At 40.8% G+C, this 27,382-nt stretch overlaps 2 protein-coding genes across 3 annotated transcripts; both read left to right on the top strand.

Annotated features, from left to right (window-relative positions):
* Window positions 1–267: 267 nt before the first annotated feature.
* LOC120490172 (alpha-2-macroglobulin-like protein 1) lies at window positions 268–10,870 on the top strand. Its single transcript, XM_039687594.2, has 34 exons — window positions 268–468; window positions 842–1,028; window positions 1,095–1,251; window positions 1,377–1,429; window positions 2,844–2,864; window positions 2,977–3,142; window positions 3,212–3,296; window positions 3,384–3,498; window positions 3,577–3,697; window positions 3,784–3,893; window positions 3,964–4,134; window positions 4,212–4,439; window positions 4,534–4,746; window positions 4,831–4,980; window positions 5,352–5,480; window positions 6,120–6,213; window positions 6,729–6,855; window positions 6,948–7,173; window positions 7,262–7,385; window positions 7,716–7,837; window positions 7,918–7,969; window positions 8,061–8,144; window positions 8,233–8,409; window positions 8,705–8,780; window positions 8,862–9,018; window positions 9,088–9,162; window positions 9,248–9,410; window positions 9,487–9,671; window positions 9,738–9,959; window positions 10,038–10,159; window positions 10,274–10,355; window positions 10,427–10,510; window positions 10,583–10,688; window positions 10,771–10,870. Exons 1-34 carry the CDS (start codon window positions 389–391, stop codon window positions 10,809–10,811), a joined length of 4,305 nt encoding a protein of 1,434 aa, XP_039543528.2. The 5' UTR covers window positions 268–388; the 3' UTR covers window positions 10,812–10,870.
* A 4,366-nt stretch (window positions 10,871–15,236) lies between these two features.
* LOC120489101 (alpha-2-macroglobulin-like) lies at window positions 15,237–24,508 on the top strand. 2 transcript variants are annotated; one of them, XM_089128172.1, is made up of 23 exons: window positions 15,237–15,425; window positions 16,046–16,229; window positions 16,308–16,464; window positions 16,574–16,626; window positions 16,738–16,755; window positions 16,866–17,031; window positions 17,113–17,197; window positions 17,282–17,396; window positions 17,480–17,600; window positions 17,676–17,785; window positions 17,858–18,028; window positions 18,104–18,328; window positions 18,405–18,617; window positions 18,695–18,844; window positions 19,454–19,642; window positions 19,731–19,806; window positions 19,966–20,147; window positions 20,233–20,458; window positions 20,529–20,652; window positions 20,723–20,844; window positions 20,930–20,981; window positions 21,839–21,922; window positions 22,008–22,095. In XM_089128172.1, exons 1-17 carry the CDS (start codon window positions 15,346–15,348, stop codon window positions 20,073–20,075), a joined length of 2,223 nt encoding a protein of 740 aa, XP_088984298.1. In that variant the 5' UTR covers window positions 15,237–15,345; the 3' UTR covers window positions 20,076–20,147; window positions 20,233–20,458; window positions 20,529–20,652; window positions 20,723–20,844; window positions 20,930–20,981; window positions 21,839–21,922; window positions 22,008–22,095. The 2 variants fall into 2 exon arrangements, with proteins under 2 accessions (XP_088984298.1, XP_088984299.1); XM_089128173.1 differs by lacking the exons at window positions 15,237–15,425; window positions 16,046–16,229; window positions 16,308–16,464; ... (9 more) ...; window positions 18,405–18,617; window positions 18,695–18,844 and adding exons at window positions 22,309–22,384; window positions 22,472–22,628; window positions 22,716–22,790; ... (6 more) ...; window positions 24,226–24,331; window positions 24,409–24,508 and having other exon boundaries at window positions 19,600–19,642; window positions 22,008–22,184.
* The last annotated feature ends 2,874 nt before the right edge of the window (window positions 24,509–27,382 follow it).

Genomic DNA, 27,382 nt, shown 5'->3' with positions numbered 1-27,382 from the left:
TGAAGTTATTGAACTCTAAACACAGAACGAATTCTAGGCCTATATATATATATTTTTAAGATCTGAATCCATATGGCCGGAGACAGTTATATCTTTATTCATTTTGTCGAAAACCAAACAGTGTAGAAAGTGGATGGATTGAAAGTGAATTGCAGCGACATCTTCATATGTTCCGTTTTAAAGATGCTGTAGGTGGAGTAATACGATAATAAAATGACTTACAGCTGGGAGATTAATCAATGAAGAAACGATCTGAACGTTTAAAGAGCTATCGCCAGGCTAGAATGACATTGATTTGAGCAGTAAATAATGGTAGATCAGTGCAGAAGTTCTGCGGGGTTTTAAAAGCAATTCGCACTTGACGTCTGGAATTCGATGATCGCGCGTCATGGCTGTGAAGGAGATCTGTGTTTGGGCAGGGCTCTTTTTGGGTCTTTTTCTTGTTGCTGTTGATGGAAATACAGAACCGTAAGCAGCCTACACTGTTTAGAAACTTTATTTTTTCTGCTCTGCAGTGATTTGTTAAAAATGGTGAAGAAAGCAAGTGTGACCGCCAGATGTCGCTAATGCGCTTTTAGCGAAAGCCTTGGTTCCCATTACTATCAACACGTAAGATACGTGTAGCTAACAAATTTGTGTTTGTGTGAGAAAATTACTTTGAGGGACTGAGTTTTAATCTCCTAAATGCAAATTTTGTCAGTGTTTTGGAACACCCCAGCTTATTTATAACATTATAAATAAATAAATGTTGTGCTATTTCTTACTTGTTTGTGTCTTATTAAACATTATTTATTAAAATACAATACCTCAAAATCCTCTGTTCCCGACTATGTTTCCACAGGTTATTCCTGGTGACGTTCCCTGAAGTGATCGAGTCTGGCTCTGACGCCAAATTGTGTGCAATTCTTCTGAAACCCAACGATAGTTTGACAATGACCATTTCTCTGCTCGATGACAAAAACAGGACGACTCATCTTGTGGAGCAGCGATCTGCTTCTGCAGAGATTTACCGCTGCTTTAGTTTCCAGGTCTGTTGTCATGCTACACATGAACCGTTTGTCTAGTTTGATGCAGATTAACATGTTTCTTGACAGGCTCCTCGAGTAGATGGAGTATCCGTGCAGAAGATAAAGGTGGAAGTTCATGGGAGATGTTTCAAACTGGTTGAAGAGAGGAAAGTCATGTTCAGAAGTTACCTGCCTTTGACCTTCATCCAAACAGACAAACCCATCTACAATCCAGGACAAACAGGTGAGCTGTGAATGTCCCTGGGATGACTATTAGAAGTAGAGACAGTCTTTTGCATTACTAGTTCATTTTCAAATTCTTAATAGTGTAATGGATGTGAGCATTTATTGACTTCATTATTTTTGCAGTGAATTTTAGAGTTGTTACTATGGATGCCACATTTGTGCCTCTTGATCAAATGGTAAGGACTTACCTCTTTACACATTGAGAAATCTTGCAGCAGACATATTGAAAAGTTCAGTCCATTATAATTGCATGAGTTTAGTTTTGTTTTTTTTAATGGTACTTTTCTATTTATTAGGGCTGTTGATTCAATCCATTATTTAATCCGTTAAAATTAACACACCTGCCACAGACCTATATTGTTCATCTTATACAGTTGATTGGTGATGAACATGAAGCGGGGCAACACCTCAACCTTCAAGAATGCATCTAAAGTTTAAGATATCTGGGCAAAAATGTTCCTACATACAAGATTGTCTCCTATATATGATGGTTAATCAATTTCACACAAGGGCTGTTTTTGTCCCCAATTGCATGTGTAAAAGTGAGCTGATTTTACATCTGAACACTTAAGTATATCAAAGATAATGTTCTACACTATATTGCCAAAAGTATTGGCACACCTCATCAAATCATTGTTTCAATCACTTGCATGGCCACAGTTGTATATAATCAAGCACAGACATCTGTGAAAGAATGAGTCACTCTAAGGAGCTCGGTTAATTCAAGCGTGGTACCGTGATCTATTCATTTAGCTGACTCTTATCCAAAGCGACTTACAACTGCTTTATGTCAGAGGTTGCATACCTCTGGAGCAACTAGGGGTTAAGTGTTTTGCTCAGGGACACATTGGTGCCTCACAGTGGATTCAAACCCAGGTCTCTCACACCAAAGGCAAGTATCTTATCCATTGCGCCATCACCACCCCACCATTGGGATAAGTCTATTTGGGATATTTCCTCACTACTTAATATTCCATGGTCAACTGTTAGTGGTATTATGGATGGAAGCAATTGTCAACTCCACATTAAACCCTATGGATTAAGATTGGGATGACATTACAGTACATGTGCATTTATTTATTTTTCTAAAGCTACTTTTTGCAATATCTAGTTGATGCCGTTTGCATTTAACATGGACTTGAAAAACAGTCTTTTGGGGTGATTTCTCAGGCGATTAGTTTTAATTAACCACATTGTGTAATTGGATGAATGAATACACCTTATTCACGGCAGCGCCATCTTTGATTTTTAATGAGAATGAAAGCGAGGCTGTGAGGGATAGATATGCATCTCTTTAATGGGCTGTACTGTTATTTATTGTTTTTTCGGATTGTTCTGCTTATGAAACGCATATCTTTCCAAGAATTTTCAGTTGACAAAACTCAAAACTCCCGACAATGTAAGCTGTGGAAAATTGTAAGTAATCTAGGAGCTTTATTCAGCTTTTTACTGCGGATGCCTATTGGAAACACGGTAAGTCTATCCCTCACAGCCTCACTTTCATACCTGCCATCATGGCGCTGCTCTGAATAAGGTCTATAGCTTGACAGCCGTAGTACTGTCTAATATTCCTGTATTTGTGTCTTGCAGTATAGTCTTGTGGTGGTGGAGGTGAGTACTTGCTCCAGTGCAAAGTCGTGTATGATTCTGCTTTATTTCTGGATGTTCTTTGAATTTAACATTAGGTTTGCCATTTATTTTGTATGACCTACTGTTTTATTAGGACAATAACAATAACCGGATTGGTCAGTGGACAAACGTTTCCTCAACGGATTGGATATTGCAGCTTTCTCACGAGTTAAACCCAGAGGCTCAGATGGGGAAGTACACGCTAAAGGCTTTTATTGGGGATCGAACAATCTCCCATGTTTTTGAGGTGAAAAAATACGGTAAGTCGTTATGTTCGAGTGCAAAAGCACAACTGTAGATCTAATTTAAAGCTTTTCTTTTTGGTTTAGTTTTACCAAAGTTTGATGTGACCTTAAAAACACCACAGATGTACAGCGTTGGAGATGAGGGACTTAAAGTCGAAGTTTGTGGCAAGTGTGTGTGACGCTTTTGTTTTCTTGACGTCTGAATTTCTTGTCCTGTGGTTGGCCACTTGATCTCCTTCCTTACAACATTTCCCAGATACGCATTTGGCCAACCTGTGCCTGGTCAAGCATTGGTGGAAGTATGCCGTGAGCCGTTTCCATTTGTCGTGGTTCCCGAGGTGACCCGTCTGTGCCTGAATCAAACAGAGCAGGTCTCTGACCGCAATAGTGCAGGTATTTTCTTCTGCATGTGGTTGACTTCAGCATGACCATCTGTGTTCTGCTACCAGATGAATGACACCGGCTGTGCCTCCCTTACCGTCAAGACATCAGAGCTTTTCAACACAAGCTTTGAGAATAATCTACAAGACGCATTTCTTGTTAACGTGAACGTCACTGAGGAGGGAACTGGTGAGCTATTGGCTGATCTGACTCAATGGCACACTTTTGGATGAAGTTGATGTTTATTTGGTGTGCTCATGTTTATGGTTTTTCAGACTTGCTAATCTCAAAATCTGCAACAGTGTCCATTACGTTTAAAGTTGGTGAAGTCACGTTTGTGGAAATCCCAGATTTCTTTGAGCCTGGGTCAAAGATTAACGGAAAGGCAAGTAAAAGTTAATTCGTTATGGAAGCCTTCACTTTGGTTATGTTCCCTAAACTTTCTTTCCCAACAGATATCTGTGATTCAATTCAATGGGACTCCATTGGTGAGCAAAGTGGTTTATCTCCTGGATGGTTCCAGCTGGCCCAGCAAACTGCTGTTGAATCTGACCACAAACCAGGACGGACTGGCCACGTTCTCACTCAACACTACTAGTCTTCCTAAAGCTGCTCTTACTCTAGTGGTATGACTTGATTTTGTTATCGTTGATTTAAAATGAAAGCTTGTCACCGTACAGTAATTCCATTCATTGTTCCCCAGGCAAGTGTGACTCTAGAAGTAGTTTATGGTTACAAATCACCATACTTCACTACAGGTACAAGGGTTGTTCTTGTTCTTCAACCTGCTACTCCCTACAGTCCAATGTTTAGTGAACTGACTATAGTGAAGCTCAAGCAGCCGCTCAAATGTGGTGCTGAGTTTCCAGTGACGGTCACGTATTCTTTTGTTGGAGAAACTGGCGACTACAGCACTGATATCATCTATATGGTGAGTGGGCAGTGGTTTCGTCATCTTTGCTGTTTTCATTGCTGTGCTGGTCTGTTTGTCTGCCATCTTTTATGTAACATTTCTGTGTTCTCAGGTCATGTCCAAAGGAGTGATCATCTTCCATGGATTTCAAAGGGTTAAAGCGAGAGCTTTTGATATGGTCACAAATGGTACGATTTCATTCAGACTGTTTGTCTGTGTCGACATGTCTCCAGCAGTGCAGATTCTGGTCTTCTGCATTCTGCCAAGTGAGAATGTAGTTGCTGCTAGTGCGTCCTTTGAGACGGAAATGTGTTTCCAAAACAAGGTATGATGTGCACTGGCATCTTTTATCTTCAAGTATGGCTTTGGAATGGTGGCATGTCCTACAGCGTGTTTGTTCTTGCTCCAGGTGTCTCTAAAGTTCTCTCCTGCTACGGCCGTTCCTGCTGAGGAAAATATTTTGACGGTCTCTGCTGAAGCAGGATCTCTGTGTGGCATCAGTGCTGTAGACCAGAGCATCCGGATCTTGGAGCCAGGAAGACGTCTGAGTGCTGAAATGGTATCCATAGGCCACTGATCAGTTTTTTTTTTTTTTTTTTTTTTGAAATTTGGTGCTCTTCACGTGACTGCAAAAAAACTCACTTCTGACCATGAAATGAATCTACTATATTTGTTTTTATTTTAATTAATATTTTATGGTATTAAATTGAATAAATGCAGCATAAACTTGAATTAAATCTAAACTTAAACTGTTGTACATCTTGAATGCTTTTGAGCAAACACGTTTTATTCTAAAACTCCAAGAAAATAAAAGCCACAAATCTAACGTAGTCATGTTCTAAATTGAGCTTTATATCAAATTAGGTTTCAGTTAAATCTGGTTTGGCCACAGTACCAAAAGTAACCCCCCCCAAAAAAAAATGTTTTCAGGTATTCAACTTGTTCCTGGTTCAATCATTCTCAGATCATTATCCATATGAAGTTGAGGATGAACAGGAGTGTCTGAACGTTCGGCCCCGTCGAGATGTTCCTCCAGCCCATGCCTACAGAATCTTCAAGGTAGACAATAGTTTGTAATCATGTCAGTTAAGTGTACTTATGTGCATGTTCTTAACCTGGTTATGCTCAAGCTGAAAAATGTACATGATCATGTTTACTTTATTTTTTTAATATGTAATACACCATTAAAATGTGTATTTAAAATAAATATAATACAGCAAAAAATATACACTGCTCACAGCTCTACAGTAATTTAAAAGTGATTGCAGTACCAGTTTTGGCCACAATCTTCCAGCTTTAATTTGTTTACAGGTCTTTGTTTTATTGAAAATGTGTAGTCACCATTATGTTGATCGGTGTGTCCTTTAGTTGGACCGTTTGATTCTTGGCAGTCCTTTTAAACGGACTCGAGTCCCCCACCTATGTTAAGCATAAACCAATTGACACCCTGATTTCGCCTGGCATGTAAACACATTAACATATATCACAAACTCTGATTCTTTCTTTATCCAAGATATGATAATGTGTTGTCTCTTGCAGCCAAAGTAATGGTGTTGATGTTTTGAAGTCATTACCTAGAGATAGATATAAACTGATTAATGGTCTTTTAAAATCCTTAGTTGAGTTACCAGTGTATTAACGTGGATGTGAACCTGCTTAATTGCGAATGTGACTTATTTTGACCTGTTGCTCTGACAGAGTGTGGGGTTGAAGATTGCATCAAATCTGCCTGTCCGAGATCCTCAGTGCCTGAAGTACAGAAACCTGAACTACTATCGCAACTTCCGTGATGGTATGTCTGTTAGGTTCTTGATCTAGAAATTGGAAATGACTTGGTAAAACAAGGGAAAAAGCAGGCACTAATTTGCACACTCATTACACTATGCTAATGAACATGTTAAAGCGGCAATGGAGGCAAAAAAGATCTCAGCGTTTTACTTTAACCAGAATGAATCAAGGCATGTGATATGTATAACAATTGTGAAGTGCTGTATGCATGACAAACTAATACAGCCTTTGCTCGGCCTGAACTTGACTTCACATGTGTTCGGTAAATAACAGAAACTGTGACTGTTTAGGCTATTAAGGAAATGTAATTTTCAGATTTTATTTGAAACCCTATTGCAGTTACCACATTGCACTTAAATCTGAGTAATTGTAGCGTAACGATCGGGTACGGATATCTAAATCAGGGTAAAACATTGGTTCAGGTTGGTGGCGTGTGGATTTATTTTTAATGGAAGTCTTGGCTTTTGCAATCCTAGCTTGTCTTTTGTTTCAGTGATTTTTATTTTGATCCATCTGCAGCTTTTCAAGAACCTGAATTGCCTCCTGATACAACAGTAGAAAGTGCTGGACGTGACACTTCCTTTTTTGACGTGACCGTCCGGACTTACTTTCCAGAAACCTGGATCTGGCAGCTTGCTCAAGTGGGGTTAGTGAAGCATCTTGTTCCTTTGAGCTACTTGACTAGTTTTTACTTCTCCTGTTCCTCTTTTTTTTTTTTTCTATTCTACTGTCTTTCAGAGACACTGGATCCACACAACTTCCCCTCACTGTTCCTGACACCATCACCACATGGGAGACTGAGGCGTTCTGCCTGTCCTCTAAAGGTTTTGGTCTGGCTCCTCCTGCTCTGCTGACGGTCTTCCAGCCCTTCTTCCTGGAGCTCTCCCTGCCGTACTCCATCGTCCGTGGAGAGTCTTTTGATCTGAAGGCCACGGTCTTCAACTATCAATCCAAGTGCATCATGGTCTGTCATGGTTTATTTTTATTTATATAATGGATCTGAATAGATAAGGTCCCGTGTCTTCGCTCCATGTGCACTCTTTTGTTGGCAGGTTAAAGTAACTCCAGCTTCATCCATGGACTTCATACTTAAACCATATCCTGATCCATATTCATCCTGTCTTTGTGCCAATGGGAGAAAGACCTTCAAATGGGTTCTCTCAGCTTCTGTTCTCGGTTAGTCTGTCTCTGTCATGGCCTAATGGTGAGAGTCAGACTGGTAACCCAATGGTTGTGGGTTCTATTCTCAATACCAGCAGGAAACAAATGAGGTGCCCTTGAGCAAGGCACCTAACCCCCAATCGCTTCCCCGAGAGCTACAGCAAAATTGCTGCCCTCTGCTCTGGGTGTATCTTTGGTTTGCAGTTTGTTCACTATTCACTACTCCTAGTGTATACACTAACTTGGGTTAAATCCAAAGGACAGATTCAATCCCACATGTGAAGGGCAAATATGATAAACCAAATTTTGTTTGAGGTGTTGCTCATTTATTGTCCGTCACTGCAGGAGCCGTCAATGTGACTGTCCGTGCTTCAGCTGAACCATCCCGGACTCTATGTGGCACTGAGGTCGTGACTGTGCCGACGAGAGGACGCATTGACGTAGTCACTCGAAGTCTGCTTGTCCTGGTAATTGTTAATTTGCCTTCTGGAGTTTGTTCATGGAGCTCACACTGCTTTACTGATGTGGTGTTTTGTTGCTTTAATAGCCTGAAGGAGTTGAAAGGACAAACACCCAGAGTTGGTTACTGTGTCCAAAGGGTTTGTTTGCACTCAATTCCCAAACGCATTCTCCCTGTACAGCCAAACATCAGCCTTGCTCTCAATGCTATCCATTCTGTTCCGTCTGCAGGAAACGTTCTTTCTGAAGACGTGACTCTGACATTTCCAACAAACGTGGTTCAAGGATCTGACAGATGCTCAGTTTCAGTCTTTGGTAAAGCATCTCATTGTGTAGAAACTGACAGGTAATGTTTAGCAGAATAACTGTTTCTGATGTGGGTTTTATGCTTGACCTCTTGTAGGGGACATAATGGGTCGTGCACTGAAGAATCTAGATGGGTTATTACAGATGCCAACTGGCTCTGGAGAACAGAATATGATCATGCTTGCTCCCAATATTTACATCCTGCTGTATTTGGAAGTCACGGGCCAACTCACTGCAGCCATCCGAGAGACGGCCACAGGCTTCCTTCAGAGCAGTATGGACCTTTTTCATTTCACTTTTGGTGTGATTGGTCTTAACATTTGCCAAATACATTTAGAAAAGTAGAGGAAAAAAGGAAACCAGCCAGTAACGCGAAAGTAATGTAGTGCATTACTTTTCATAAAAAGTAACCAACCAAATGATTTACTTTTGGGATTAATGCAATCTTGCAATGCATTACCTTAAGTAACTTTCCCCATTTTGGTGTTGGAGCCAAAATGAATCTAATGACTTTCAGTCCTGTGCTGACTGTCAAGACTCCCTAATAATGTGTCTTTTGACTTGAATAGGATACCAAGGACAGCTAAACTACAGACACACTGACGGATCATACAGCACATTTGGTTATGATGCATCCAATACATGGTGAGTTTCACATTGTTCTAATCTTGTGTAACCTTTGTGTCCACAGTGGTTTAAGTTGTTTTTAACATTATCCATGGCCAGGTTGACCGCCTTTGTCATGAGGACTTTTGGTCTACCGACGCGCTTTGTCTTCATTGATCCGAATGTCCTTCAGAGTGCAAAGGACTGGATAATTAGCCAGCAGGTTTCAGACGGCTGTTTCACGCAACAGGGCACTCTGTACCACAATGAAATGAAGGTATAAGTGTTATCAAATTAACTGTAACCCATAGACTGTGTTTAATCCATTTAATCTGTGTGTTTTTAGGGTGGAGTTGGTGATGGTGTGACCATGACTGCCTACATTGTTGCATCGCTGCTTGAACTAGGTGTCCCTGCCACGGTAAAACAGATCTAGTAGTTCTATGAGCTCCTTGCATATGACCTTCCTGTTCAGGCTTTTGTGGCTTTTTTTTTTTTTTTTTTAGGATCCTGTAGTTACCAACGGTCTGTCATGCTTGAGGCCGGTCATTGGGAACCTGGGAAACACTTATGCCACAGCTCTGCTGACCTACACCTTCAGTCTGGCTGGAGAGACCACCACTCGATCACAGCTTCTAACTGCCTTAGACAGCCTCGCTATTTCTGAAGGTAAGATTTACCAGCTGCTTGTTTGAGATGTTCATCAGTGTCTTTAGCATCAACTTTCTCTCCATCTTTATCTAAGGTACTAAGCTCCATTGGTCTCAGACGACATCTGGTGATACTCTGGCGGTGGAGATCAGCTCTTACGTGCTGCTAGCGGTTCTCGCTGTTCAACCCCTCACAACGGCTGATCTGAGCTATGCTAACCGCATTGTCAACTGGCTCGTGACCCAGCAGAATCCCTATGGAGGCTTCTCCTCCACCCAGGTGCCTATGACTACTAAACAGGAGTGCAATAATTTGAGGAGTTTTTAATCTGGTGCTTGTTTTTAGGACACAGTGGTGGCTCTTCAGGCCCTGTCTGTGTACGCTGCTCAAGTGTTCAGCTTGAACGGCACCAGCTCTGTTACCGTACAGTCCTCAGAAGTAGGAGGAGACTCTCACAGCTTCAATGTGAACCGGGACAACAGGCTGCTGTATCAGGAGAAGCGGCTGAAGAACGTTCCTGGCAAATATAGTGTTAAAGTGTCAGGATCCACTTGTGTGTCTGTGCAGGTCTGTATCTTCACCCTATGATTCTGTTGTGTGCATCCAAATCTAACTGTACTTGGTTGATCTGCGTTCAAACTGTAGGTTGCATGTTTCTACAACATCCCAACACCCGTTAAAGCCCCCAAAACGTTGACCATCGAAACTCGGGTGACTCGAGACTGCCAACCGCTTGGAGCCAATCTCATGTTGGACTTCACGGTGAAGTAAGAACAGCTTTGGCTTGGCTTCCTTCTGTAATAGTCTTAAACTTGAGCGAGTTGGTGGACCGTGTTAATCATGCTGAGTAAACTTCTTTATTCCCCCATTACCTCATTCAGATACGATGGTGAAAAAGCAAGCTCTAACATGGTTCTAGTGGACATTAAGCTCCTGTCAGGCTTTACGGCAGATACGTCACTGGTTCGTATGTTTAAGGTGATTTAGAAAGTCCCAAGATGTAATTGTGTTTCTAAATGGTCTCGTCCCCTCAGCTCGGTTCTTCACCCCAATCGTTTGCCCCGTTAGTGGAGCGGGTCGATGCCGAAGATGATCATGTCCAAGTATATCTGAAAGAGGTGAGACTGTACACTTGGTATATTACTAGCTGCCATTTTCTCATACGCTGCTGTTCATCCTTTGTCTCGCAGGTTCCCAAAGGCGTCCCCATGAGTTACACTCTGCAGCTGAATCAGGTTCTTGCAGTGGACAATCTCAAGCCAGCAGTCATAAAGGTTTATGACTACTATCAGACAAGTATGCTTTCATCCTAATCATGCTTTGCTCTGAACTGGATTATTTAAACTGTAAACTCAGCCATTTTCTGTTCCTCTTTCAGGTGATTCGTTTGAGACTACCTACACGTCTCCCTGTCCATGATCTGGTTCAGTACTGGTTTTAGGATACGTGACTTAAATAAAACCACTTTTATACAATCAGTCCTTTAGTTGCTTTTTGTTTTTTTCCGGTGGCTTCAAATCCTTTAGAACAGGCACTGTCTGAATGAGCCATGTTGTGTGTGGGTGACCATTGACATGTGCTTTGCTTGTAGGTGACCCTTCATTAATCACTTAGCAGATTTAAGAAACTTTACTTTTCCAACCAGGGTAATAAGTTATTTTTGTGTGCATCTATGTAGGTCTTAAGTTATAGACTAATATCAAGTGTAGCCAGTCTGTTTACGATTTAATTAAAAAAAAAAAAAAAGTGTTGGAAACATCCAGGGCTGACAGTAAAGTTTGTGATGCGATTTAATACTCCAACCAATGTCTCCCGAACTGTATTTCGGGAATCGGTTTAGCAGTGAAGACTTTGAGGGTTTCTTCACTGAGAAAATTGAGAGCATCAGAAATATTGTAAATGTCCAACTTCTGATGGTATTGATTCAGCCTCAGTTTTCACCCCTCAAGAACTATTGCTGTGCTTTACTGTAATAGGACAGGAAGAGCTGAAACTGATTACATGCTAAACTGGAATATTTACTAGATCTAATACCCACCAACTACTAAAATAGTTATTACCTGTAGCAGAAGAGCCTCTTTTTTAATATCTTTATCTCCCAGTCATGTCCCAAGACTACAAGCTGGCAGTTATACGCACCTCATTAAGAAACCACTATTAGATCCAAATGAATAAGCAAATTACAGACCCATTCCATGTATTCCTAAAATACTAAAGTCATGTCTGCTAAATGGTGCCCTTTTTTGTAGTTTGTATGAATTTAATTCTGGATTCAGGCTTCATCATTGCACAGAAAGTTACTCTGATGACTTTTACAGTAATTGCTCATTAAAATACATATGACTGACTTCTAGTTTCTGACCAAGGCTGGATCTCAATACCAGTTGATCTTAGTGTTAAGTTCACCTCTATAAAACATAACATGCTCTTAAGCCTAGTTCACACTACATTATTTTAAAAAGTCGGGCTGAACTGTGCGGTTCACACTACATGACTTGCTCTCTGTGAAATCAGGATTGTTCAAGATGTTGAGCTGTTTACACCACAAGACACAACGTGATTGATCCGCAACAGAAGGGAACGCACTACCTGAGTTGAGAACAACTGACACCCAACGATTTTATCTTGTCTACAAGCCACGTTTTGTCACGAAAAATAACGAACCAAAAATGACGCCAAACAGCACATGCGTCAATACCCAGCGAAGAAGACTTTGTGCGATGATTTGCTCTGAGAAAAAAAAAAGAATAAATAAGATTTACCCGGTGACCTCAACCCATGCCTTTCTCTGATTGGCTGTAGCTAATGACATCACTCAGGTTGAGTCGTGCGACAGCTCTAGATATCTAGCATGCTAGATATTTTTCTGGGCTCGGCGACGCGTCTTTGATGCGTTGTTGGTTCTTTCATACTAACAGATTGGCGAGCGTTCATCGCCCGCGATTCACCAGCGCTAACACCCTGACCTGTCGGTGAGCTCAACGATTTGCAAATCGGGCTTAAAGGGTTAGTTCACCCAAAAATGAAAATTAAGTCATTAATTACTCACCCCCATGCTGTACCAACCCCGTAAGACCTTCGTTCGTCTTCGGAACACAAATGAAGATATTTTTAATTAAATTTGAGAGCTGTATAACTACCACATTGGCTCCTAAGGGACTGCCTCTTGACGGCCCAGAAAGTCAATGAAGAAAATGTTTAAATATCCCAAATGACTACCGTGGCTCAACTATATGTTTATCAAGCGACGCGAATACTTTTTGTGCGAAAAAACAAACAAAAATAACGAGTTTATTCGACTATTTCTTTTCTTCCTTGTAGGCCAGAAACGAGATTTCCTTAGATTTCCACGACGCATGCGCGAGAACGAGTTTATTCGACTATTTCTTTTCTTCCTTGTAGGCCAGAGATGAGATTTCCTTAGATTTCCACGACGCATGCGCGAGAATTGCGATCTGAAGTAGTGTAAGCAGATAGCAATTCTCGCGCATGCGTCGTGGAAATCTAAGGAAATCTCGTTTCTGGCCTACAAGGAAGAAAAGAAATAGTCGAATAAACTCGTTATTTTTGTTTGTTTTTTCGCACAAAAAGTATTCTCGTCGCTTGATAAACATATAGTTGAGCCACGGTAGTCACTTGGGATATTTAAACATTTTCTTCATCGACTTTCTGGGCCGTCAAGAGGCAGTCCCTTAGGCAGCCAATGTGGTAGTTATACAGCTCTCAAATTTAATCAAAAATATCTTCATTTGTGTTCCGAAGACGAACGAAGGTCTTACGGGGTTGGTACAGCATGGGGGTGAGTAATTAATGACTTAATTTTCATTTTTGGGTGAACTAACCCTTTAAAATCATGTAGTAAAATCACCAATCCGACACAATTTATTCATCTTTAACAAATAATCCAACAATAAAGAGCCCAACTCTCACAGTAAATGTATGTGAGCCATCCCCTGAAAACTGCAATGATCATTGCACAAGTTATGCTAAAACACAGATAGAAACTGGCCTCTGTTTACATCAGCAAAGACCAACTGGAGCCTCGACAAGTTGCATCAGGACAGAGACATGCAAATATCAAACTTAGTCTCATCATTTGATACATGAAGTGTCCTTACCCCTTTTAAAGTGTTAGAACTAAAAACTGATGGTTTACTCAAGGCTGTTTATCTGCAGAATTTCAAACAATGCCAGAACTTAGTTTTTCTGTGTTCTGCTTTAGCTCTCGTTCCTTTGCTAAACTGTATGTGTGTGTGTGTCTTGTGGTGCGTTCTATTATAGCCAACGAACCGACTCGGACCTCGGATATGATGTCACGTCCACACTTCGAGCATTCCATTATGTTTTGCGCGTCCGAATCGGAGAAAAAAATGGACGCTACACACAATCTATATAGAACACATACATTTTAACAACTATAAGCGGTTCCCTCTGCCTAGGCCCGGATCACGCGGCCATCGCAGTTTTGTTGGGAGGAAGCGTCTACTGTGAAGAACTGTCCACTTCAGCGCTGAAGCTATCACTCAGCCATCTGTTGGACTGCACAAAAAGAAGCGCCGTGCTCAGAGACTGCTGGAACCCGGACCAGCTCCCTCGAGTGTCTCTCTCGCCTTGTTGGAGAGTGGAAAGAGGAGTACTAATAATTCTCTCAGAATGTCTGTTGTCTACTAAGGTCCAACTGAACCAAACCAGTAATGCAATTGCAATCATGTCACATTGTGATTGCAAAATTTCATGGTGGACTAGACCCAAACAGTATAAGCAGAGACTATTTATATAGAGACATGGCACTTCCTCAATCCTTAATACAAATGTATAGGGAAAACCCATAACACCAAAGATGGCGGTTGTATGCAAATGCCCCGCTCCTCCCACTGGACAGCCAGTCGTCTGCTTTTAATGGTCAAGCCGGAAAACATTTAAATACGTAACTGTTTGAAAAGGCGGCAGATTAGATTTGCAGTGTATGTGTGTATTGTGTAAATATCAGACATCCCAAGTCTCCCAGAAGTTCCGAGTGTCTCCCGCAGATTGATAGAGGCTCGCTTATGCCCGCAAATTAGGTCAAATCTCCCGGAATCTAGAGCGAGCGAGCAAGAGCGCGCATTTCAAACTGTGCAGCGCGCGCGAGAGAAACCTTGCGCATGCGCAGTAAAAGTTTAACCTGTGGGAAAATAGCGTTTTAAACCTTATTTTAGTGCAAAGTCATCAAACTTTTTCAGCGATTTTTATTCTATTTTACTGTTTCTATACATGCAGTTTTTATGTCTCTGTGACCAGTGAAAGTGCAGTTCTGACTCTCTGCCCATTCATTTAGATAGGAGCCTGGTCTTGTTAAGTCCGAAATAGCTGCCCGGAGGCGTTGCCAACATGGCGGCCGAGTGGCATGACTTGCCTGAAAGGACTTTGGTTTAAGTGATATAGAACCCAAATAATCAGTTGCAAATATGCCTATATCTCTCTTTTTTCCATAATATAGAATATTATTTATTAAATCATAAAGTGAAGTGTTATTTTTTTTTTTCATATCATCAGGAAACATTCCCAAACTCCAGGTCACCGAAAATCTCAGACACTGATTATTTCAGGACACCGTAGGCTGGCTACCTTCCTCTCATGTAAAAGTACACGACTGTCTGTCTCCTTCGGTAGGCAATCCGTTATACAATCCACCTCTCATATCTTTGGGATTTAGTTTCGTATTTGGCATAAGATTTTATTGGACAGAGTAAGCTTGTGTTTCAGAGTTGGCATCCCTGTGATTAATTACCGGGGCTCCGCCCTAATAATGTCCAGATACCTGTTCTGAATTACTAAGAGAGTTTAAATAGCACTGGCATCAGTACAGCTGATTTAGAGGTAAGCTGTAGAACAGTGTGGATCTTAACAGAAGTGGTGCAGGGTTTGTGAAAGAGACTCTTGATTTCTGTCTAGTCTTGAATGATTGCTCTTCATGGCTGTGAGGGAGATTTGTGTTTGGAGAGGGCTCATTTTAGCCCTTTTCCTCTTTGCTGTTGATGGACAGAAAAGGCCGTAAGTACCATGGGCTTTGAAGCGAACAGAAGTGCCCTAGTGTTTATGCTTATGCAGGTTTTTTTTAGATGGCTTAATAACTCCTCAAAGATAAAACTGTTGGATAAGTTAATTTATCATGTTGTACCCCTCCCCCCACCCCACCCCCAAACTGCTGTTCATTACATGTGAAACTCACTGCAGAGTCAAATGATGACAAGCTCCTCTCTGGAGCTCCAAGGGGGTGGGGTTATAGAGTTGTGGCTGGGTTTAATGTGTGGTTGGATATCATTTCTCCAGCCATTAGGTCCAAATTATGTTTGTTCCTGGTTGGAGCTCTAGTGAGGATGAGCAAATGTAAACTCCACCCATTTTTCTTTGCAGTGATCAGCTTTTCGTTCATTACCACATTTTAGTTGAGTCAGTTTTATTTATCAGTTTATAACTTTTCCAGTGTAAGTTTCTTCGTCCTCATTGTTTGTATTTGTGAACAAAATGGCTATCTTCTGTTCTTATTTTTGACCATGGAAGCCCAGTCTTACCAATTCTGTGGTTTACAGGTTGTTCTTTTCTTTTCAGCAGGTTAAGGTTTGTCATTCCCTGATTCTTCTTAATCTCTGAACCTAAACTTGCATACACAGGTTATTCATGGTGACGTTCCCTGCAGTGATTGAATCTGGATGTGACGCCAAATTGTGTGCAAGTCTTCTGAAACCCCAAGAGAGTCTCACAATGACCGTTTCCCTGCTTGATGATGAACATGGGATGACTCAACTTGTGTGGCAGGTTTCTTCAAAGCCATTTCACCGCTGCTTTAGTTTCCAGGTCTGTCATTAGATGCAAGTTGCAATGTAGTATTTTTTTATTTTGACTGGTTTGTTGGATGACTGAGCTTTTCTACAGGCTCCTCAAGTAGATGCAGAGTCTGTTCAGACGGTGAAGGTAGAAGTTCAAGGGAAGGTCTTTAGAGCAACTGCAGAAAGGAAAGTCATGTTCAGACGTTACTTACCTTTGACCTTCATTCAAACAGACAAACCCATCTACAACCCAGGACAAACAGGTGAGCTGTGAATGGTCCTTTGTTTAATATTAAGTGTAGAATGTTTATTACAAGTTCTGATCGTGTTCAGATGCATTATGCAATAAATGAGTTTGTTTGTTTTTTGCAGTTAATTTCAGAGTTGTTTCTATGGATGCCAAATTTGTGCCCGTTGATCAGATGGTGAGGCCTGGCCATGAACATTGCAAAAATCGGCAATAAATTTGCAGAGTGTTGTACTTTGCAGCATAAATGTTTGCTTAATTGCCTAATATTCCTGTCTTTGTTTTACAGTACGATGTGGTGGTGGAGGTGAGAATTGTTGGCTCCTGTGCAAGTCTTTGAATGGAGCTGATGCAGATCTTTGTACTTTTTGCTTGTTTGCACTTTTTCCTGAGCTGTTCATTTTTTTTTTAAAATAGGACAATCAGAAGAACCGGATTAGTCAGTGGACAAACATTTCCTCAACGGAGTGGATATTGCAGCTTTCTCACGAGTTAAACCCAGAGGCTCAGATAGGGAAGTACATGCTAAAGGCTATCATTGGTGAAAGAATAATATCCCATGTTTTTGAGGTGAAAAAATATGGTAAGTCATTATATATGAAATGTGCAGTAGTTCAATGACAAGACTGGGGTCTTCTCTAAAGCATTTTTTTTTCTGGTTTAGTTTTACCAAAGTTTGACGTGACTGTAAACACACCACAGATGTGCAGCGTTGGAGATGAGGGACTGAAAGTTGAGGCTTGTGCCAAGTGAGTGATCCTTTTATTTTCTTGCTGCCACATTTCTTGTCTTGTGGTTGGTCATTTGATCTTGTTCCTTGTGACCTTTCCCAGATACACATATGGCCAACCTGTACCTGGTCAAGTCTTGGTGGAAGTATGTCGTGAGCCGTTTCCATTCGTCGTGGCTCCTGAGTTGACCCGTTGGTGTCTGAATCAAACCGCAGAGGTGTGTGTGACCCCTGTCTTAGAGTGGATGGTTTTTCTTCTGCTTGTGCCTGACTTTAATGCGACTCTTTGTTCTGCTACCAGATGAATGCCACTGGCTGTGCCTCCCTTACCGTCGATACCTCAATGTTTTTCAACACCAAATTTGAAAATAAAATGCAAGATACTTTTCTTGTAAATGTGAACATCACTGAAGAGGGAACAGGTGAACTATTGGCTGACCTAACCAACAGCACATGTATGGAGAAAGTTGATTTGTTGTTTGTTTCTCTTTCCCCAGATATAGTGATGTCAAAATCTGCTACAGTGTCCATTACTTTTGAAGTCGGCAAGGTTGCGTTTGTGGACATCCCCGAACATTTTGAACCTGGATCAGTCATTAATGGAAAGGCAAGTAAAAGTTAACTTGTTGCAGAAGCCTTCACATTGGTTCCCTTTCCTAACCTTGATCATTCCCAACAGATCTCCGTGTCTCGTTTTGATGGTACTCCAATTGCAAACAAAGTTGTTTATCTCCTGGATGGGAACAGCTGGCCCAATAAACAGCTGATGGATCTGACCACAAACCAGAAAGGACTGGCCACGTTCTCTCTCAACACTGCCAGTCTTCCTGAAGCTGCTCTTAATCTTCTGGTATGATTTGACATTTGTGTCTTGAGAGATTAAGTCTACATTTCTCAAAAAAACCCGCTTCTATTTGTTCCCCAGGCAAGTGTGACTCCAGCAGTTGTTTATAGTTACAAATCACCATACTTCACTTCAGATTCAAGGGTTGTTCAGCTTCTCCAGCCTGATTCCTCCAGTAACCCATCTAGTGAACTGACTATAGTGAAGCTCGAGCAGCCGCTCAAATGTGGTGCTACGTTTCCAGTGACCGTGGAGTATTCTTTTGTTGGAGAGGCTGGTGGCTACAGCACTGACATCATCTATATGGTGAGTGGACATCTGCTTTTGTTCTCAATTCCACCGGCCTGTTTAAGCACTAATGCAACTGTTTGTACCTTGTCAGGTCTTGTCCAGAGGAGTGATCGTCCTCCATGGATTTCGTACAGTCACAGCGAGGGCTTCTAATACGGTCATGAGCGGCTCAGTGTCGTTCCAGCTGTCTGTCAGTGTCGATATGGCTCCAGAAGTGCAGATTCTGGCCTTCTGCGTTCTGCCCAGTGAGAATGTGGTTGCTGCTAGTGCCTCATTTGACACTGAAATGTGTTTCCCAAACCAGGTATGATGTCCACTAGTGTCTTTTGGCTTCAAGTGGGGAATGGCAATGTCCTACAGCGTGTTGGTCTTTTGTTCCAGGTGTCTCTACAGTTCTCTCCTGCTACGGCCGTTCCCGCAGAGAAAAATGTTTTGACGGTCTCTGCTCAAGCAGGATCTCTGTGTGGCATCAGTGCTGTAGATCAGAGCATCCGGATCATGGAGCCAGGAAGACGTCTGAGTGCAAAAATGGTATCCATGTGCAGTTGATTAAAAATCTTGTTGGTCTTGACATTCATGTTCAATTTTAGAGTTTGAGTAATGCTGGAGCAATGGCCTCTATGCATGGTGGTATTTCCAGTGAAGGTCTAAGGATACCCAATAACTTCCGCCGATCGTAGAGTCCAATACAATGAGAATTTATGTTGATTTTTATACTCCATGGTTATACTAAAACGTTAGTCACAAAAACAAACAAAACAGACACCCCTCGTTTTGTTTTTGCTTCTTTTTAAAATTTTATTAAATAAATATAACTATGTATAAAAATTACAACTAAACGTATGAAAGTTTCATTACAAAGACGGGAGGACCGTACACTTTGAAGACTCTGCCATAATCCTGTCTTCCTCCGCTTTAATCTCCCCAACCGGAAACTGAAGAGCATCCTTGCGTCAAATGCGGAACCCATGCGTGCATATAGCCTATTGGACAAACCTATGCTATTATGTGACTGATACAATTTGTGTACATTTAATGCCTAATTATAAATGATGACCATAATGTCAAACAATGCATTTGAAAAATTTTCCAGACTCATGTGCCAAACTTTTTTTTTTTTTTTTTTTTTCATGGTCCCAGGTATTTGACTTTCTCCCAGTGCGATCATTATCAGGTTACCCAAACAGCATTCTGGAAGAGCCAGAGTGTCTAGGTTTTGGACCCAGACCACCTTTTGAACCCATTCTAGCTCTTCATAGAGATCGCCGGGGTCTTCGTATGAATCTTCCTGACATTTTTCCTACAAATCAAGCCTACACAACCTTCAAGGTAGAAAACCATTCATGACCATATAGTCACTGAATGCTGAGTCACTGACATGAAATCTGTTTTCCGTTTTGACCCGTCACTCTGACAGAATATGGGACTGAAGATGGCAACAAATCTCGATGTGCAACCCCCTCCGTGCCCGGAGTATCCCAGATTCCCTGAAGGTAGGTCTATGCAGAGGCCGTTCTTTCAGTAAAAGCAAATTGTGGTTTTGGATGTAAATCTTAATTTTTAGAAGTGGAACAAGAGGGGCAGTTATGAACCCTGTTTATTTTGCAGACAATGACTGTTCTGAGTGAGTGGGTGTTATTTGTATGTTCCAGAGATGAATTTTCATGGTCTTCCTGTGGTCATGGAAATGGCTGAATTTGCTTCAGCTGAAGTGGCTCCGGCTGAAATGCCTCCTTTAAAAACCAGAAAGTGGTGGGATTGACACTTCCTCCTTTGAAGTGACCATCAGGACATACTTTCCAGAAACATGGCTCTGGCAGCTTGCTCAAGTGGGGTTGGTGAACCATGTATTCCTTCTAAAGCTATTTGCCCATGGATTTTACTTCGTTTCCCTTTATTGCTCATCTGCTGTCCTTCAGAGACACTGGATCCACACGAGTTCCCCTCACTGTTCCTGACACAATCACCACATGGGAGACTGAGGCGTTCTGCCTGTCCTCTAAAGGTTTTGGTCTGGCTCCTCCTGCTCTGCTGACGGTCTTCCAGCCCTTCTTCCTGGAGCTCTCCCTGCCGTACTCCATCGTCCGTGGAGAGTCTTTTGAGCTGAAGGCCACGGTCTTCAGCTATCTGTCCAAGTGCATCATGGTCTGCCATGTTTTTTTCTTGTAATGGGTCTGTATGAAGGTCTTTGCTTCATGTGCTGTTTTGTTGGCAGGTTAAAGTAACTCCAGCTTCATCCACGGCCTTCACTCTTAAACCATATACTGATCCGTATTCATCCTGTCTTTGTGCCAATGGTAGAAAGACCTTTAAATGGTTTCTCTCAGCTTCTGTTCTCGGTCAGTTTTGCATCCTCTCTCTAAGTTAAGTGTATATTAGGTGTTGCTTACTTCCTGTCTGTCACTGCAGGAGCCGTCAATGTGACTGTCAATGCTTCAGCTGAACCATCACAGACTCGATGTGGCACTGAAGTCGTGACTGTACCAACGAGAGGACGCATTGATGTTGTCACTCAAAGTCTACTTGTCCTGGTAAGTGTTAACCAGCCTTCTGGGGTTTGATCATGGAGCTCATATTTTACTGATGTTTTACTTTTTTGTTTTATTGCTTTTATAGCCTGAAGGAGTTGAACGGACAAACACCCAGAGTTTTCTACTGTGTCCAAAGGGTTTGTTTGCACTCAATGATTCCCAAACACGTTCTCTCTGTACAGCCAAACATTAGCCTAGAGTTGGCTCTGTACATGCTTGAGAGCTATCATTAGAAAGCATGGCATTTTTCACTGATATGCTGATACCGAGCCGTGTTTTTCTTCGCTCCCTTAAAAAATTGACCAATTCACAAAATGAACAGACTACATAATATAAAAAAACTGGACTCATAATTTCCTACTACTATCTTAATCTCTTATTTAAAAACCACACTTCTAGTATCTCTAAAACCGTGCTCTTCTAAAAGCTACACTAAAAACACATCTCTTTAACCTAGCATTCACATGGCACCTTGTCAACTTCTGTAATTCAATGTCAGGCTTGCTGCATAGATTAGGTGAGCCAGAACTGGGAACACTTTCTATAAGACCTGATGTACTCATTTCGTAAGATTGGTCAATTGTAATGAAGAGACTCCTCTCTAAATGTAAACACTCTTACCTATAAGATGATGCCGCGCACTTTTTTTTTAATTCACGTTTTAGAATTTAAAATGGGTACCAAGGTGCATTTTTCATTGTGCAAAGTTTGCACTCTTGAGCTGCAAAACTCTGTCCTGCAAATGAATGGCCAGAATGCATCAAGTTCAAGTGCATCAAACGCTTTCATCCAAGCGGCCCCTAATTTATTAACTAATGATCTTTGCAATGGAAGTGAATCATGCTGAACCATGGTTTTGGCTTTACAGCAGCTCTAGAATACTTTCATTTCCTATCACTGTAAATCTGCTTTGAAACAACCTGTGTTAAAAGTTCTATATAATGAAGTTGAGTTGACTAGAGCTCAATACTGATCCATTCTTTTCGATCTGCAGGAAACATTCTTTCTGAAGACGTTACTCTGACGTTTCCAAAAAACGTTGTTCAAGGATCTGTCAGATGCTCAGTTTCGGTCCTTGGTAAAATGTGTCGTTCAGTAGAAGCTGCTGGGTAATATTAGCACTATGTTTTTCTGATGTGGGTTTTATGTTTGACCTCTTGTAGGGGACATAATGGGTCGTGCACTGAAGAATCTAGATAAGTTATTACAGATGCCGTATGGCTGTGGAGAACAGAACATGATCGTTCTTGCTCCCAACATTTACATCCTGCTGTACCTTGAAGTAACGGGACAACTCACCGCACCCATCCGAGAGACTGCCACAGGCTTCCTTAAAAGTGGTATGGAAAATCTACTTTATATGTGGGAGACTAAATTCCAAGAAAGTTTAGTTCTTCTCTTCCCTTTGGAGTGCCAGACAGTTTAACTTCCTGACCAATTTACATGTGGATTTTGACTTACTAGGGTACCAAAGACAACTGAACTACAGACACAACGATGGTTCATACAGCACCTTTGGTAATGATGAATCAAATACATGGTGAGTTTCACACTGTTCTTTTGTGTATAATCCATGGCACCAATTTTTTTTTCTAAGTTCAGTTTGTGACCTCTTTTCCTTGGCCAGGTTGACCGCCTTTGTCATGAGGTCTTTTGGTCTAGCGAGGCAGTTTATCTTCATTGATCCACATGTCCTGCAGAGTGCAAAGGATTGGTTGATCAGCAAACAGGGTTCAGACGGTTGTTTCATTCAGCAGGGAACTCTGTACCATAGTGAAATGAAGGTGCACCACATGTTTGCGAAACTATGCTAATAACCAATTTACATGGTGCGTGACTCTACTTAATGATTTGTTTTTGTATGGTTTTAGGGTGGAGTTGGTGATGGTGTGACCATGACTGCCTACATTGTTGCATCACTGCTTGAACTAGGTGTCCCCACCATGGTAAAAACATCTGCTGTAGTTCTCAGTTCCTTAAGCATCCAGTTGACCTTCCTGTTCAGGCTGTTTAATGTTTGATTGGGTATTTCAGGATCCTGTAATTACCAACGGTCTGTCATGCTTGAGGCCTGTCGTTGGGAACCTGGTAAACACTTATGTAACGGCTCTCCTCGCCTACACCTTCAGTCTGGCTGGAGAGACCACCACTCGATCACAGCTTCTAACTTCCCTGGACAACCTTGCCATTTCTAATGGTGAGATATACCAGCCTCTTGTTCATCAGGGTCATTGGCTTTAACTCCCCTCTCCATCTTTATCTAAGGTACTAAACTCCATTGGTCTCAGACGACATCTGGAGATACTCTGGCGGTGGAGATCAGCTCTTACGTGCTGCTAGCGGTTCTCGCTGTTCAGCCTCTCACAACGGCTGATCTGGGCTATGCTAACCGCATTGTCAACTGGCTCGTGACCCAGCAGAATCCCTATGGAGGCTTCTCCTCCACCCAGGTGCCTATGACGACTAAACATGAGTGCAATAATTTGAGGAGATTTTTAATCTGGTGCTTGTTTTTAGGACACAGTGGTGGCTCTTCATGCCCTGTCTGTGTACGCTGCTCAAGTGTTCAGCTTGGACGGCTCCAGCTCTGTTACCGTACAGTCTTCAGGAGGAGACTCTTACAGCTTCAAAGTGAATCGGGACAACAGGCTGCTGTATCAGGAGAAGCGGCTGAAGAACGTTCCTGGCAAATATACTGTTAAAGTGTCTGGATCCACTTGTGTGTCTGTGCAGGTCTGTATCTTCACCCTATGATTCTGTTGTGCATGTCCAAATCTTACTGTGCTTTGTTTGCTATGCACTTATGCTGTAGGTTGCGTGTTTCTACAACATCCCAACACCCGTTAAAGCTGCCAAAACGTTGAGTGTCAAAGCAAATGTGAATGGAGACTGCCAACAACTTGGAGCCAATCTCATGTTAAACTTTACAGTGAAGTAAGAACGGCTCTGAATTTGTGTCCTGAAATCGGCTAATGTTTGATTAACAAAGGGAAGCTGTGTTCTTGATCCTGTTGACTAAACCACTTTTTTTTTTTCCCTCACCACCCTCATTTAGATACGATGGTGTAAAAGCAAGCACTAACATGGTTGTGGTTGATATTAAGCTCCTGTCGGGGTTCACGGCAGATAAGTCACTGGTTCGTATGTGTTAAAGATTTAGAAAGTCCTAAGATGCTTGATGCTCCATCAGTTGTAATTGTCAAACAATGGTCTCTTCCCCTCAGCTTGAACTATTTGACCCGATAATTGAGCGAGTTGATATTGAAGATGATCATGTCCTAGTGTATCTGAAAGAGGTGAGACTTTACACTTGGGTATATTACTAGCTGCCATCTTCTCGAGAGCTGTGTGCATCTCTGCTGTTCATCCTTTTTCTCGCAGGTTCCCAAAGGCGTCCCCATGAGTTACACTCTGCAGCTGAATCAGGTTCTTAAAGTGAACAATCTCAAGCCAGCGGTCATACATGTGTATGACTACTATCAGACAAGTATGCTTTCTTCCTAATCATTAATTTCTCTGGATAAACTCAGTAAATATGATCAAAGTCATTCTGTTCCCCTTCAGGTGATTCGTTTGAGACCACCTACAAGTCCCCCTGTCCATGATCTGATTTAGTACTGGCGTTAGGACTTATGACTTAAATAAATCCAATTTTATACAATCAGTCTTGTTGCCTGTTTTGTCATGTTCATGGGTTAATATTCATCCTTTGATTACAAATCCTTGTAACATGATGGAAATAGTTCAATAAAAAAATTAAATACTGCTGTATTTTTCTTGCAAGCATCCATTTATCAAGGACCGTTGCAGATGTAAATAACCTACAACCATGGCAATTTTACTTGTAAATGAAGGCATTCTGTTAGGCAGTAGACTAAGATCCAATGTAGACCGTTTTAGTATAAAAAAGAAGGCATTAACTTTAATTAGCTTAACCTTAATTCATCTTGTTAGTTAAACAAGTCAGGAATCACTAACTAGTGTGTTTTTGTATTTTATTTATTTTTATACAGACTACACATGCTTTTTACTTTAATTTCTGTACCTGAAAATTGTGATGTTTCACTAGTATTTAAGACTTTGGACCACTACCACAATGTTAGTCAAGCTTTAAGTTGTGGATTGTGTGGAAGCTAATAATTGGGTGACAAATCTTGCATTTAATACAGAAATCATAAACGAGGGCAATAACAATTAATAACTGTCTTCATTACAACTAACATTAAAAGATGATGTTTAAACTTGCTCTGCTCTTACATGGATAAGTAATTACAGTTACTTCTGATGTAATTGAGGTAAATACTGTGTATAGATCAATCCGAACTCACAGCGATTCGTATGCATTTTATGAGGTGTGTAAATATTACGACAACACTCGTACAAATTCGTATGAATTATTGTAAAATATGTATGAAAAAAGTGTGAAATGTCATGAGATCAGACATAAAACAATAGTGGGTTTAACATCAAAATGTATTGTCTGATGCTAAAAAGTAATGTAACCTTCTCCACCTTGGTCAGTCTAAGAATAATTCATGCAATTTTATAGTATTTATTTGAAAGAATTAAAACAGATTCATGTCTATCCTTGTATGATTCAGCTGGTTGAGATTGATATGAGATTTTGAAAGTAATTAGTAATTAAAAGTAATTAGCCTACATACTTTTTAGAGAGTAATTACTACAGTAATCTAATTACACTGTTGAAGAGGTAATTAGTAACTAATAATTAATTACTTTTTTAGAGTAACTTACCCAACACTGCATACTTCACACACCAAATGAGCAACATCTTTTATACATTCAAGGAGTTACTTGTCATTTGCTTAAATGAACAACTGTACAACCTGAACAAATGAACAACTTAAAAATGAACAGTTGAAGTCAAATCAATGTTGTAAAGTGTGAATCTGACAGCTGATTCATTTATGTTACTCTTTTTTGTTACATATCCTATCAATATTTATACAGAACAAACATGACTGGACCAAAGAGGATAAAAACATTTTGCAGACTGGTAAGTGTCTGATCAAATTTTGGGACCCAATAGTCTGCATGTAGCAGATGCCATCCCCAGAAAAGCAGTAGGGGAGAGTGGGGGAAAATGCCCCCCAAGGGGCATAGTTTCTCTTTATCATAATTACTACAGTAACATATTTCTGTTTGTCAAAGTCTTTATTTTACACTTTAATGCAGTATAACTAGGCGGTAAAATCAAAATATTTTTAACAAAACATGAAAAAATTACTTTAATTTGCAATGATCCAAAGGTGACGTGACCCAATGATAAAACACAGTGTCTTTTAATGAATTTATGGAATATATTTCACTATTAATATACTAATTTATGTTTAATATTTATTCAGGGTTTTCTGTTTTTCTTGATGATAGTGATGAACAAATACTACATCAATTATCAACCCATAGGCCTAGTGTAGAAATCAAAATTCAAATGTAGAAATTTTGTACATTTCTGAAATAAATATTAATAGGTATATATTATATTGTTGCATTACTTGCCTTTTACTTTTAGAGATTAAAAACTGTTCATTTTGCTGTTGATCTATGAAGAAACTGGTTGGTAAGAAAGGGGGCGCCACCGCTGTGGCAAAACGCCCCCTTTGTACAAAAATATTTTGAAACTTGAGCAATTTTAATATTTGGTAAAAACTCCTGCCAAAGACACTCAAAACTGGGATGGCAATTCTAGTCACATTTATGTTTTGTTTTACAGTAATGTCACATTTTCCTTAAGGGGGGTGTTTTCCCCCACTCTACCCTAACGCTCTTGCAGGTAATTGTCGGGAAAAGCCAATGGGTCGGACCTGTCCCGAAACACTCTTTCACGTCTGAAAGGTCTTCTCAATATAAGTGCTTCATCATCTATGATGTCATCCAAAAATAGGCATGCCATTGTAAAGGACGAAACATGTGTTTAGAGCTACTTACATTGCCTGACTTGATTGACAAAACTTTTGCTTCTTTATCAGCCATTTCTCTAATTCCCTCATCACATTTAGCCTATTAAAGACCTATCTGTCAAACTTAGAACAACAGCAGTCTTCAAAAACACAATTGAACAGTAACAATGCCCATATGGATAATAATTATTATAGTTAATAATGGTAGGCTACCATCAAAATGTTACAATAATAATAGTAGGGGACTGAATGCCAATATGTATCTGAGGAATTTTAATGCAGGCTGATAAAAAATTGCGCTGAACACATAGATGACAAAACGGAATAACTGACAAAACACATTGGATTCTGATCGGCGTGACCACTGACTGAACAGATAAGGCACCAGGATTGACTAAGCCTGGCTGTTAGCCTGGTCTGGAGCAGGCTAGCTGCACAGAATAAATCGCCATGGTAACTTATGTGCTACTGCTTTCGTGAAACCGAGTCCCGGCTTAATTCAGCCAGGATATCTGGAAAATCCCGGCTTAATCCGCTATCTTGGTTTTGTGAAACAGCCCTCAAAAGCAGAATTTAGAAATCCAGGATAAGAGATAAAGCTGGGCTTGACCTAGTGT

The sequence above is a fragment of the Pimephales promelas genome, chromosome 3 (assembly GCF_988280905.1).
Source record: "Pimephales promelas chromosome 3, fPimPro1.hap1.1, whole genome shotgun sequence".
In the NCBI taxonomy this organism is placed as follows: Eukaryota; Metazoa; Chordata; class Actinopteri; order Cypriniformes; family Leuciscidae; genus Pimephales; species Pimephales promelas.
The sequence above is the reverse complement of the archived record's forward strand: the minus strand, read 5'-3'. Positions and strand labels throughout refer to the sequence as shown.

Coding starts and splice junctions, on each gene's coding strand:
- LOC120490172 (XM_039687594.2), top strand. CDS start 389: ATGGCTGTGAAGGAGATCTGTGTTTGGGCAGGGCTCTTTTTGGGTCTT. Junction 1,430..2,843: donor TTGTGCCTCTTGATCAAATG/GTAAGGACTTAC, acceptor TGTGTCTTGCAG/TATAGTCTTGTGGTGGTGGA. Junction 9,163..9,247: donor AACTAGGTGTCCCTGCCACG/GTAAAACAGATC, acceptor TTTTTTTTTTAG/GATCCTGTAGTTACCAACGG.
- LOC120489101 (XM_089128172.1), top strand. CDS start 15,346: ATGGCTGTGAGGGAGATTTGTGTTTGGAGAGGGCTCATTTTAGCCCTT. Junction 17,032..17,112: donor TTTTGAGGTGAAAAAATATG/GTAAGTCATTAT, acceptor TTTCTGGTTTAG/TTTTACCAAAGTTTGACGTG. Junction 17,397..17,479: donor GTCTGAATCAAACCGCAGAG/GTGTGTGTGACC, acceptor TTCTGCTACCAG/ATGAATGCCACTGGCTGTGC.